Genomic DNA, 12,052 nt, shown 5'->3' with positions numbered 1-12,052 from the left:
AGAGTAATGCATCACTAACTGATTACTATACACTGTGGTATGAGGCTTTGACACTGACCTCATTGCTTATCTTTTTAAGAATTCTTTTGACAGTATCTTTCAACTATGAAAGACACATTTTTGAAGGGACGAAATTATAAACCAACATCTTTTCCACTGTTCTGAGAGAAGAGGCTTTAGGAACGTACCAAGAATCTCTTATCTGCATCCCTATTCCCTCCCCCCCCTTTTAAAATTCTCTGAATTATTTGGAACCTATTTTTCATCTCACTCAAAATACAACCCAGCAGACACCTCAACAGTGATTCCAAGATCACTATGCCTGGCACTCTGCAGAACGATTTCTCTCTCTACAGAATAAATGCAAGACCTTACCAGTCCAACAGGGTGGAGCAACACCAAATGATACTACCACCCGCACCCTCTTGCTCAGTGCTCCAGATGCTGAAGGGCATCACTGTAGCTGCACATTGCTTTCAGATAGTGGCCTCAGTGCAAGCTAAGCCTTCACACATAGCCTTTCTAAACACAAAAAAAGACCCAATGATGCATTCATACTGTATAACACACTTTTGTTTTATTTAAGCTCTTTCAAAGTTAGGCCACGTAAGTTGAACGTAAAATCCACTATCTGCTAGAAAGGCATTCCAGATTTCCATTTCCCCAGACACTGGGAGACAGGCACACAACAGTCTCACACTGAAAATGTGAGGAGAACTATTGGCTCAAGTCAGTGCAATCTATTCTGCTCTCAGTCACATCAGATAAAATCAGAAAGAACAGACTCCACAGGAGTCAGTACAGAGTTACACTGATGTAAAAACAGGAATGAGGACAAAATTAAGACCATTCAAACAAATTACACTAGAGATCTGATTGACAGATCAACATACCTTTAACTCAAATTATCTGATTCATTATACATTCTCAAGTGAAAGTTTGATGAAGTTGTTTCAGAGGGACCCTTTTACTCAGGTAGGGATAATGTCAATCTGAAATGCCAAAATACAGTAAACCAGACAATATGGCTCATTATTTATGAGGTTATTAGTAATGTCTTAAATCCTGAAAAGAAAACTTACTGGAGCATTTGTACATTGGAAGATGCAGCAAAAACATTAATCAACGCTCATATCACTTCTGCAAGGTGAAGAACAGTTTTGTCTCTGCTTTGCTAACCAAGGAATTCATACAGGAAGTTGCAGTGACTCAGGACAGTCAACCAAAGCGATGAAAGACATATGGTTAGAGTCCAGGACTGCCTTCCACAATATAGCACGTCATCCAGACTACTGAGTCCAGGGTCCAAGACTCTTCTTGTTTGCATCAGTTACAAATTTTGTTTCTTTGAGCAGATTTTGAACTTCTAATTTACACGACTAGGAAGAGGGAATACAACTGTCCATATCTAGAGCTTGAATGTTTTCCTCATCCACCTCTGACATCCAGCCCCAAAATAGTCTCAATTGCTCTGCAAGTAGGGAAAAATATCCCTTCTCTATGTTAATAAAACAGTAACGTTCTCTCACTATGAGTAATAACACTCCTCTGAGCCAGCCTCATGCTAGAGGGAATCTTCATCTGTATCAATATCACTGCTTGGTTTGTTCAATCTCTCAAATTCTTCTCCATCCTACAGGCAGGAATCAGAAACAAAAGAGAACAATGTCAGCAAAAGTTATCTTGTTATTACCATTAAAAAAAAAAAAAAAAGTAAAGTTTATTTTGAAGGCATCACTTATATAAAATCAAGACCCTGTAATTTAAATCTCTTACCAGTGTGTTATAATCTTGCTCTAGGATATACATACTCATAAAAAAACCTATTGCCTGTATCTTTAACACTTTTTAGTGACTCACTCCCTAAAACAGTTTGTAGCCCATTCCATCATCTAGAAGCCTGCTCACATAGTGCTATTTGTTTTTACCACAGCTGCTCAGTTGTGCTAAAATAGATAATGCCTGGTATACCAAAAATATACACCTTTGTGATATTTACCGCTTGTTAAACTACAACCTAAAAAGGCACCATTCTGAAAAACATATCTTCCAAGTTTAACGTTTCTTACAATTAAATGGAGACAGCACTCTCTGCTGTTTGCAACGTGTATTACAGAACACATCCGTACACGCAGAAGTACGCAGACATTAGCCCTTCCACCTTTGACTGACTGTTCAGCTAACTTAAGCGACATACCTAAGAGCAAGCCCTCCCTGCCATGTTCTAGTTAACTAGATTACTATTCAAATTAGGACAAAAAACAGTAACGGGCCTGGAGGATTCCTAATAAAAAAACGTGTTAAAACTCTATATATAAACATTACACTTTTGTCTTCAGGTATCTTTGCCTGTTAAAGTAGAAAGAATGCTAACATCAAATATATTAACTTCTTCATGATGTGGGCTCAGCTACACAGATTTATCAGTTCTACTTAAGCACAATTATTTCCTATGCGTCAATTCCAATTTCTGGATACCCAGGGCCAGTAAAATATTTTGGTTATAAAGGCTTCAAGAAAGGATTTGTACAAAGCCAGAACTGCTCACAGGACTGTCTATAGTCACAGCAGGAAAGCAATGCTTACCTAAGCTTCATGAATTGAAAAACTGGAATATGCAGAGCAACACCAAATCATTTTAAAAGATTTTAAAAAATACTAAGGAGTTTTGGTGTTTGAGTTGAGAGATGAGTCCGGTCACATGTAAAATTAATCTTCTAAACATTCCATAGCATGAATGGAGGTGAAACAAAAGAGAAACCAAAGGAGACAAGTACTGAAAAAGCCTCACCCCACTTGACCTCTCCCATGCATCTCCTTTGGCGAGTTTGCCCCTTTCCCGCAGAGTGGCATATTCCAGTCCTCTTGGTTTGCTGGCATTATAGATGAATATGGAGAGAAGCACTACAGGAGCTTCCAAAAAGAACTCTAGAGAAGGCCTGAAGTCAAAGATGACGAAAGAGACAGTGGTGATGATGACAGTGGTGATCTGAGCAGTCATAACATGGAACATATTGTCTCGGAACTTCAAGATGAAGGCTACAGACAGCCCCAGGAAAGCTGTGACAAATATGAGAGCCACTGAGAAGATGTTGTGCCCATAAAAGAAGCCACAATTCCCTATCTGTCTCCGGTCCTTAGCCCGCAGTCCCAGCATAAGTCCATTGAACAGCACCCCAAAGGCATAGAGTTTGCTGTTCTGCATGAAGATGCTTTCAGCAAGCTGATCTCCATCTTTCAAGATCTTTTCATTGTAGATGTTAGCCAGAGCAGAAATGAAACACTGCACTAGAATAAGCAGATGGCCCAGGCTGAGGCGGAGAGGTTTCAATGCTCCTGCCATGGTACTGGTGACATTCCACTGGAAGCTGGGAAGGAAACTTGGTGCTACGCAATTGCCCTTTTCCAGGCATGCTTCCTCAGGTCCAGCATAGAGAAGGCAGTGGTTAGATGGGCTGAAAAACATACTGTGATGGAATCCATGTGCAGCCAAGCTTTGCTGATGGCCTCCAGTGCCTAAAGTCAGGGCAACGATGGACAGGAATAAAATCACCAGAGATGCCCATTGTACCCAAGAGAGTCTTCGCCTAGGAGTAGACAAAAAAAGCCACCAATTTTAGAAAGACAGTGGCACAAATTAAATGACAGAAGAACAGGCTCTATCAAACACATAAAAGACACCATGCCACAGATGAGTAGACAGAGACAGGCATAAAGAAAAATCCTGGCTTTTCAGAATTGACAATAAAATGCCAAAATGCAGCATGCTTTTCTATGGCTAAGGGGGCACAGCCTGGCAATCACAGAAATACAAAACGGATTATTCCAGAGAGATAATTTAAGAAAAGTCTTTCAAGATCATGCTAGTTCTAGATACTGACTGCCTGACAACTTAAAAGCAACTGCTGTCTCCATGGGAACACAGGTGTGATGGATAAAAAGAAATGACAGACATTCAAGTAATTACCCTCTTTCTTTGGTAAACTTCCACTACATTTCACTTTTCCCCTATGACTTTGTACCCTTTTCTAATCATATAAATCTATGAAAGTAATTCGTAAGACTGTTAGAACTATTTATGCTATTTTTTCACTCAAGAAAAGCCTGTTTATCTTGGGGAGCACATAAGACAGAGTCTGGCTTTTGACACATGAATAATGAAGAGATGGCATATAACTACTTTTTAAAGCATACTATGCAGTTGACCAGAAATACATGAGGGCTGGCACAATATTACCAAAGACACCTCTATCTTTCACCCTTACATATATAATTCCCTCTTATTAGATTATATTTACATTCAATTCAGAATTACAAGAGACTGGAAAGTACTGCTAATCATGAAATATGAGACAATGTACAAATGAAAGTACCCAAACCTTAATTCTGACCATCCAACAACTATATAATCATGATTTCAGTTGTTTTCTATTACAGTTGACTAAATGTGTAGAGATATGTAGGGACTCCTAATAAGCTATTACTTCCTACTTCTTCAGATGTGGAAAACAAAGCCAACTCTCCAAGCTGGTATAGCCACAAGAAATGAGAATTACTGTTCCCACCAGACAAAGAGAAAGAATGTACCTTAACTTCTTCATCAAGGCTAGGAAGTTACAATATTTCATTAGTTTTAGTAAACAGTACTTACTTTAGCACTATCCTGAAGAGAAGAGCTGTTGTTATAATGACAAAATTTGAGAAGAGCACAGCCATTGCCTAGAAAGAGAAGGAGGGGGAACAAAGTTATACTCCAGACATAGTGTGGACATCAAAAGTCCACTGACGTCAACTGTTCACCTTTTTCCAAGGTTCCAGAGTGAAAAGCATCATCCTGGTACTGAACTTTCTTCCTCACCCAAGTAGCAGAATAACACGCCCCTAAAATGACATTTAAGTTGCATTTCAAAACCTCAAGCAAACCACAGAGCCTAAGCTCCACTATCGCGGGGAAAGCTGTACTGAAACAAAGATGTGAGGAAACCAATCCAGCGGAAAACTTATGTAACAAAAAAAATGGTTTGGTTTTCTGTCATATCAGTTCCCCAGACAGGTTGACCAGTCAACTGCAAAAACATCTGTATCAGCACAAAATAGGAAGCCACTCCAAAATGAAAATAAGAAAAGAATAGGGGAAGGTGAGGCTGCTTCTGTCTGCATTGCCAGCTTGCAGTGTTGATGAAATCCCAGACTTGGACAAGGCACTTGTAGAAAATCAACTTCTTGTAGAAAATCAACTTCTTGTATGTCAAGTGCATTTGCTGCATCATTTATCAAAGGTAAGGAGGTGATTGACTTAAATTTTCAGGACTGCAACTGTACTAAAAAAATCACTTATTTCAAAGTAAAACTGAAGACAGCTCTAAAGTTCCCATCTAATTTGAGAATAGCTGTATAATAATGACAGTGCCCTAGTCCATGGCCATGACCCCAAGCTGCTAACTCCTTGTGGCAAGGATTGTCTTTTTGGTTTCTGTATTAGACACTATACTGGAACACTGGATCAAGAGGCTCTTTTAGGCCCTGCAGTTACCATTAAAGACCAGAATCTACCAGCACCAGTGGGGAAAAAAAAGTTCTTCTTGGGGTTTGGGGGTGTTTCCCAAATTGTGTGTTATTCAGGACTGCCCTGCATAGTCAGTACACATACAAAAATCTAGGCATCTGAACTCTTTCCTCCAATTCAGCCTTAGAGTGAGATCACCTTTTTAGACAATTTTACACAAAAACATACATGGATTCAGAAGTACAAAACACAGATTTTATCTTGAACTTTCTCATCTGCATTTCCACATTCCCAATTCTGCAATAAACAGAGCCTTTTTCATTTACCAGAGGAAAAGCATAGGCACTTTTCCTATCACCCTAGTTCCACTCTATTCCAACATACTATCTGCTGAACAATTAATCTCATGAAACAGCATGACACAGGGTCTCAAATAAGCTGAAAACTGACACGAGACATCTACCTAAGACACCACAGATTAATTTTTTGCTTTGCAAAACTACAACTCAGTAAATATTCGTGCTATGGAAGGAGAAAAAATATTGAATAAACAAGTGAATCTAGCAGAAACCACACAGGAAAAAAGAGGCTTGATGCCAAAATTTGTGAGTGTTCCATGTATACTCTGGTTTTGCTTTGCAGTCAAAGCCCCCCCATCCAACATCTCTGGTAAAATAATATGATCAAAATCTATAGCAGGATAGTTACAATGTATTAATTTTGAGTTGGTTTATTCTCTGAGGCCTCAAGGGACCTCTGTCCTAGATAAGAAGAAATAAGAAAAAAATTTACGAAAGATCACCATGCCACTAACATGTCACAAAGTTTCTAAAAAATAAGTCTTATCACCAAAAAATGCTAGCCACTGAAGAGTATCTATAGTTATAGCTGAAGCTTCAAGCAAGAAATTATCACCAAAGTAACTCTATACTTCAAGCAACTGCTCATCCAGGTACTACTTAGTCCCAAACCTACTTAAAGTCACATGAAACCAAGTTCAGTCAGGTACAGTCTTCTTTCAAGCATCTTGCCTCCACCTTTCCACTTTCACAGTCTTGTAAGCTGTCAAGGTATTCTACCTTACAGGTATTTAGTTATCTCTTTTAATATTTGTTTACCACGATAATCCTACAATTTCAGCTAACCCTCATAAAATATATCCAGTTAGAAGGTATAAGACTCTAAGAGTTCTAAAAAAGAAGAATCTTATAGCACATGTTCTGAGGGGAGAGACACAAGGTGTGTGGGAGTGTGTTTGCGTAAAACATAAAAATTGTGCATATTACAAAAGATGACCTTAACTGAGCCAAATCACTTTGCTTAAGGAAGCAATACTGTTTATGTAACCTTCTAAACCTCGGGCTTTTCTATTACAAACATTACAGCTGAATTTCCTTCCTATAGTAAAAAACAAAACACCACCAACAAAAAACCCAAAACAAAACAAAAAACAAGCCACACCATCAAAAATCACACACACCACAAACCACAGAACCAAGCAACCGTGCATGTTATTTTAAGATACCTGACTTCTGATATTAATTAGATATTTCCAGCCAGGTCCTATTCTAGACTCTGGTCTGTCCCTGACAGAAATGTACACCTAAAAGGACAATATTTTAAAGATAAATTCCGAAAGAGAAGGAACAGAAACATTTATACTTATTTTTAATTTCAAACAGAGGAAGCCACAGTATTTTATAGCAAGCACTAACCATCTGTTTCCATCTAACTTCAAACATAGATTCTGAACCAAAAAGTATCCTAGCATAAAAATAAAGCACAAAAACTGTACTGTTTCCTGAGCATATGTAGATTCATCCAAAAGGATGAATGTAAATAGAAGAAAGTACCAATTGAATTTTGTACTTGAAGATAACTGTTAAAAAAAATGCAAAAATTGAGTCAAACAGTTTTCTTCCTCCCCTCCTCAGTTCCTGTTACACTTACTGCCTTTATGGGATTACATTTAGTCAATTATTTTTTGAGTCAGTGAGGAAAGAAAAGAAGCCATCATGTGAAGTCACATACATAAAGCGGTAGAAGCCGCACAAAAAGCACAGCTCAAATACTAGAAGATGAGCAAACGTACTGAAAGAGAAATACAGAGTTGAAGAAACCAAAGGAGGGAAAGCACCGAAAACCTGCTTACTACTTAAGCAATTCAGCCTATTTCTAAATCACTGCAGATGGAGAAAATGCACAGAGACTCTCCCCTACTGAGAGCTGTACGACACTGACCAGTGGGTAAGAGAATGGATGTGGCTGGTCAGGTAACAGATCATGCTCTTACCTGCAAATCTTGCCTTGCCAGTGAGTGTTACAACTGTAGATAGTCCAAGGGCAATGTTACCTACCACTATGACATTGGAAGATACTTTATTCAGTACATGTATACTTACTGGCTCTAGGTAGGACAGTACGTAGAAGACAATCAAGTTATCCAAAAAGTAAAGAAAGGCAGGAATTGACCATTTCATGGAATTACAAAAATTCCTCCAGGAAAGACATTCAAAGGGATGATCCAAACAACCCTCTGAAAGGAAGAGAAATCAGTAAGACATCTTTCTTGTTATCAACAGCCCATTCTCTTATAACAGAATATGTACCACTGTTCTCTTTTCCAGAACACTCCTGGACAGAAAAAAACTAATGTACCACAGCCCTCTGGCAACACAGAGGACAGATCCAGGGCAGAACACACAGCTAGAGCAGCAATCCTGTGTCTACAGGCATTCGCCTCTTTCCTTCAGCAGAGAAAACACCAAGGAACCTGTTAACCCCATCGGAGTATTTGTCCACTGGGAACAAAAATTATCAACCATTCTTTGAGGGCCAAAAAGCATTCCCAAGGTCCCCACCCAACAGTGACATCATTACTGGGTACAATTTTCTGATGATTATCAATCAAATCTAGAACTGAAACAATAACATAGACAGTGGATCTGTTCATATAGAACCCAAAGGGCAGCCAGTAATGTCAGAAATACAAAACAATCCATAAGTTGGTATCTGTAGCACACAGCACATGAGCTGAATAAAAAGAGAACGTATAGGAGGAAGGAAGACAGGACGGACAAGGAACGAAGAATGACATTTACTTAGGTATTGAGGGGACACACTTTAGGAAGAAGAGTGTGATAAACACTTAGACTACTCTAGACTTGGTGACAGAAGTACTTTGTTAGCATAGATTTAAGACTACACAATGGTATTTAATCCTCTTCTGAACCACCGCTGAGTTCAGCAAAAATCAAAAATCCTTTCTGGAAGGAAAAGAACAACAATTAAAAAAAAAAAGACAGACAACCAGAAAACTTGTCATCAGCAGTAGGTCAATGATGGCAAACACTGACTGAATGCATTGACTATCTTAGGTAAGTCTATACTAAATGGTGGAGGTAAAAACTTCATCAGCTTGCCAGACTGTTACATGGACAAGTGGACAAAACCAGTCGTTCAATTTAACACGAGTCTCCAGTGCCTAACACCCTCTCCCAATTTAAATGTCTGTTCTCTACTGTTTTGAAATGCTATGAAGTTAGCCTGTCATCCTTTCTACATCAGGAGAGAAAAGCCAAGAAAGAGAAAAATAGCCTGCAACACAAAAACCTGTAGCTAGTGAAGCCTGACACTGCTTTCTCAGAACACCAGCCCCAAGATTTGTCTTTGCTACAAAGCTACATTGAATTATAACATCGATCTATTGCTTCTAACTCAAATACCAACACACACACAGACAAGACCTCTTCAGCGGAAGGTTGCAGTGCTTTTAAATAACTGGTCAGAACAACCAGAACAACACAACATAAAAGCCAATCCTTGAGTCTGCGCAATTTGTAAGCTTCTATTCAGTCATGACTTCACAGTGAGGTGATTCCTATTATCCTAGTATGATACCAAGTTAAAATTCTGAAAATGTTAGACAGTGTCTTCATTAAACTTTCTAATTCAACTTACCTGTTCCCATTTCATTTACCATACACACAACTCAAAACCACCTGAATTTGTAGCATGAAGTAGAGATGTAAAAGTAAAGCTGTTACAATTCTGCATGGAAGACACAATTCCAGTGGACCTTACTAGCAGGACCCACCCTATTACATGTGAATCTATCATTTAAAGAAAAAAAAATACAAAAAAAAAAAAGGGGGGGGGAGGGATTTGAAGTACAGTAAATCTTAGCAAGTCAACACATTTTAGTTATTTTAAACATAGAAACTTACCTTTTTTCTTAACCCATAGTGCCAACACCACACACAGGACCAGTTTTACTACTTCAGAACATATGTTCACTGTTGTAGGAAGGTAATCGTATTTGTTATCTGTGGGATTCAGCAAATCATAGAGAGTACACAATCAGATTCTGTCTCCTGCAACCATCATTAGAGCAAGAAACTATTTTAACCCCTTCAGTCAGAAGTTTAGTCCCTTTCCATATATGTAAAAGTCTATGTCAGCACTTTCACTGTAAATATTTCAATTTTTATGATACACAAGTTCCTTTCTGGGCTAAAATCTTTCCTCATTTGGTCCCGGTTCACAGCAAAACTTTTTGGAAGGCCTCAAGAACATCACTGTTTAAAAAAAAAAAAAAATGGGAATGTTTTCCCCAAAGCAGAGTATCTTTGTTTTTTTTTCCCCTCACAAAAAAATGGCTTCCAGGATGACATGACCTTCTTCTAGGACTGTATCTTTTCTTTGTTAGCATATTTAGCTAATATTTGGCAAAAGGGGAAGCAGTAATACCAGACAATTATAGCCTACTCACTATGATACCACTTTTCTCCTAAGCCTGTTGCAAGACAAATATTTGTCAAGACATGTTATGCAACAATTTAGTCTTTGAAAATCAGCTATGAAATAATTCACTGTCTCATCTTTTCAGGACAAATCTCCACACCGATCAGATACCTTGCAACCCAAGTTATCACCCTGTGTTAGATCAGTGACTGTACAGAGACTTTCCAGCAGAGAAGTACATGTCACTATTTATATAATAGAATGCTTATGCTAAGAACTCTGCAGGTGGAGACCTATGCTATCGGGTATCCATTTTACCCCAAACATCAATTCTTTCTTATTTGAGGTACAGTATGTTTATTGCCCAACAGCACCTTCATTGGCAGAATACTTCATGAGGAGGATTCGACTTGAGCCCAGTGCAATAAACACTCCTCCAAGCAGAAAGGTATAGATGGTTGTCTTGGAGCAAAATACAAATCGACTATAGCACTTGGTCTTCATTCTGGTGTCTTGCTGTTAATGCCCTTTGGATGACAAAATAAAAATACCTTGTAAATAGTACTTCCAGAAACTGGATAAGCAACGTGAAATGTGTACATTTTACTGCTTTGTGTTATTTTATACAATGATGCTTACATCACAAGCCATGATCGCATTCTACAATTGTATTTTTTTTTTTTTTATTTAAAACAATTAATACAATTAAGAGAGAAGGATATGTGATGAGGACCAGCAAAGGGGAATAAAGAATGCATACACGGCAACTCAGAAGGTAGCACAAAGAGGTCAGTTTGTCAGAAGGGCGCATCCACGGAATACCGATTAGCTAGAAGGATGAAATAAATTACATGCTTATTTAACGTTTTGGGTTTTGTTTTTTTTTTTTTAATGCTCTTATTCCCAACTCCAGCAAGGAAAACTTTTACAGCCGTCGTGCGAGAGCTCCACCTCAACAGATGACCCGGTGCTCACTAAGCGCCGGCTTGTGCCCAGGGGGCCGGAGAAGAAGACGGGTTGCTGCGGGCGGAGCCTGAGCTGCGCCCGCGGCCTCCCGCCCCAGCGCTGCCGACCCGCTAACGGGCCCACGGGTCCGAAAAACGGCTGCCGGAGGCGGGGGAGCCCCTCGGCGCCGGCTGCGGCCGCGACACCCCGTAACGGCCGCCGGGGCTCGCGCCGTGCCGCCCCCGGGGAGCCGGTGGGCGGGCGGGGTTGGGGGGGGGGGGGGGGGGGGGGGGGGGCGGCACGGAGCGCAGCTTCAAGCCGGGCCCTGCGGAGGCACGGGGTGAGCACCCACCTCGGAGCGGTGGCGGGAGCGCGGCAAGCGCCGCCGCGCGCTCCCCCGCGCTGCAGGAAGGGGCTCGCCCGGCTTTTGCCGGCCGCCGCCCGCCACGTCGCTGCCTCCGGGCGAGCCGGGCCCCGCAGGCGGCGGCAGCAGCCGGTGCTCAGGCGCCCCGAAACCGAGCAGGCCGGGCAGCCACGGAGCGCCGCGGCATCGCGTCCCACCCCCCTCACCCCCGCTGCGCGCCCCCCCAGCGCCCATCACCAGGCTCGCCGGCAGCCCGCGGTGTACCCGCGCAAAGCTCCGCTCTTCTCCTCGTCCCGTCCCGCCCCGCCCCGCCGGCCTCACCTGGCGAGGCGGGGCGGGGCCGGGCCGGGCCGGGCCGGGCCCTCCCACCCAGCAGCGCGCGCTCCCTGGCTCCCCTCCCCGCGCCACCACCCCGCGCGGGCGCGCGCGCCCCTTTTTCTTTGACAGCCGACCCCGCCCCTTCCTGTGGCGGGGTGGGGGGAAGTAGTCGTGGT

At 41.4% G+C, this 12,052-nt stretch overlaps 1 protein-coding gene across 6 annotated transcripts; it reads right to left on the bottom strand.

Annotated features, from left to right (window-relative positions):
• Positions 1-555: 555 nt before the first annotated feature.
• On the bottom strand, positions 556-11,968 carry SLC35A5 (solute carrier family 35 member A5). Of its 6 annotated transcripts, none has more exons than XM_042788655.1 (7): positions 11,823-11,968; positions 10,624-10,776; positions 9,733-9,831; positions 7,909-8,042; positions 4,652-4,719; positions 2,792-3,587; positions 556-1,633 (listed from the first exon to the last, which is right to left on the bottom strand). In XM_042788655.1, the coding sequence occupies exons 2-7, from the start codon at positions 10,751-10,753 to the stop codon at positions 1,565-1,567; spliced, it is 1,296 nt and encodes a 431-aa protein (XP_042644589.1). In that variant the 5' UTR covers positions 10,754-10,776; positions 11,823-11,968; the 3' UTR covers positions 556-1,564. The 6 variants fall into 6 exon arrangements, with proteins under 6 accessions (XP_042644589.1, XP_042644590.1, XP_032861196.1 ...); XM_042788656.1 differs by having other exon boundaries at positions 11,880-11,966; XM_033005305.2 differs by lacking the exon at positions 11,823-11,968 and adding an exon at positions 11,010-11,774.
• Between the last annotated feature and the right edge of the window lie 84 nt (positions 11,969-12,052).

This window comes from Tyto alba, unplaced genomic scaffold, assembly GCF_018691265.1.
Source record: "Tyto alba isolate M040663 unplaced genomic scaffold, T.alba_DEE_v4.0 Super-Scaffold_14, whole genome shotgun sequence".
Lineage (NCBI taxonomy): Eukaryota > Metazoa > Chordata > Aves > Strigiformes > Tytonidae > Tyto > Tyto alba.
This window is presented reverse-complemented; position numbering and strand designations above follow the sequence as displayed.

Coding starts and splice junctions, on each gene's coding strand:
- SLC35A5 (XM_042788655.1), bottom strand. CDS start 10,753: ATGAAGACCAAGTGCTATAGTCGATTTGTATTTTGCTCCAAGACAACC. Junction 9,832..10,623: donor GAAGTATTCTGCCAATGAAG/GTGCTGTTGGGC, acceptor TGAATCCCACAG/ATAACAAATACGATTACCTT. Junction 3,588..4,651: donor CTCTTCAGGATAGTGCTAAA/GTAAGTACTGTT, acceptor GTCTACTCCTAG/GCGAAGACTCTCTTGGGTAC.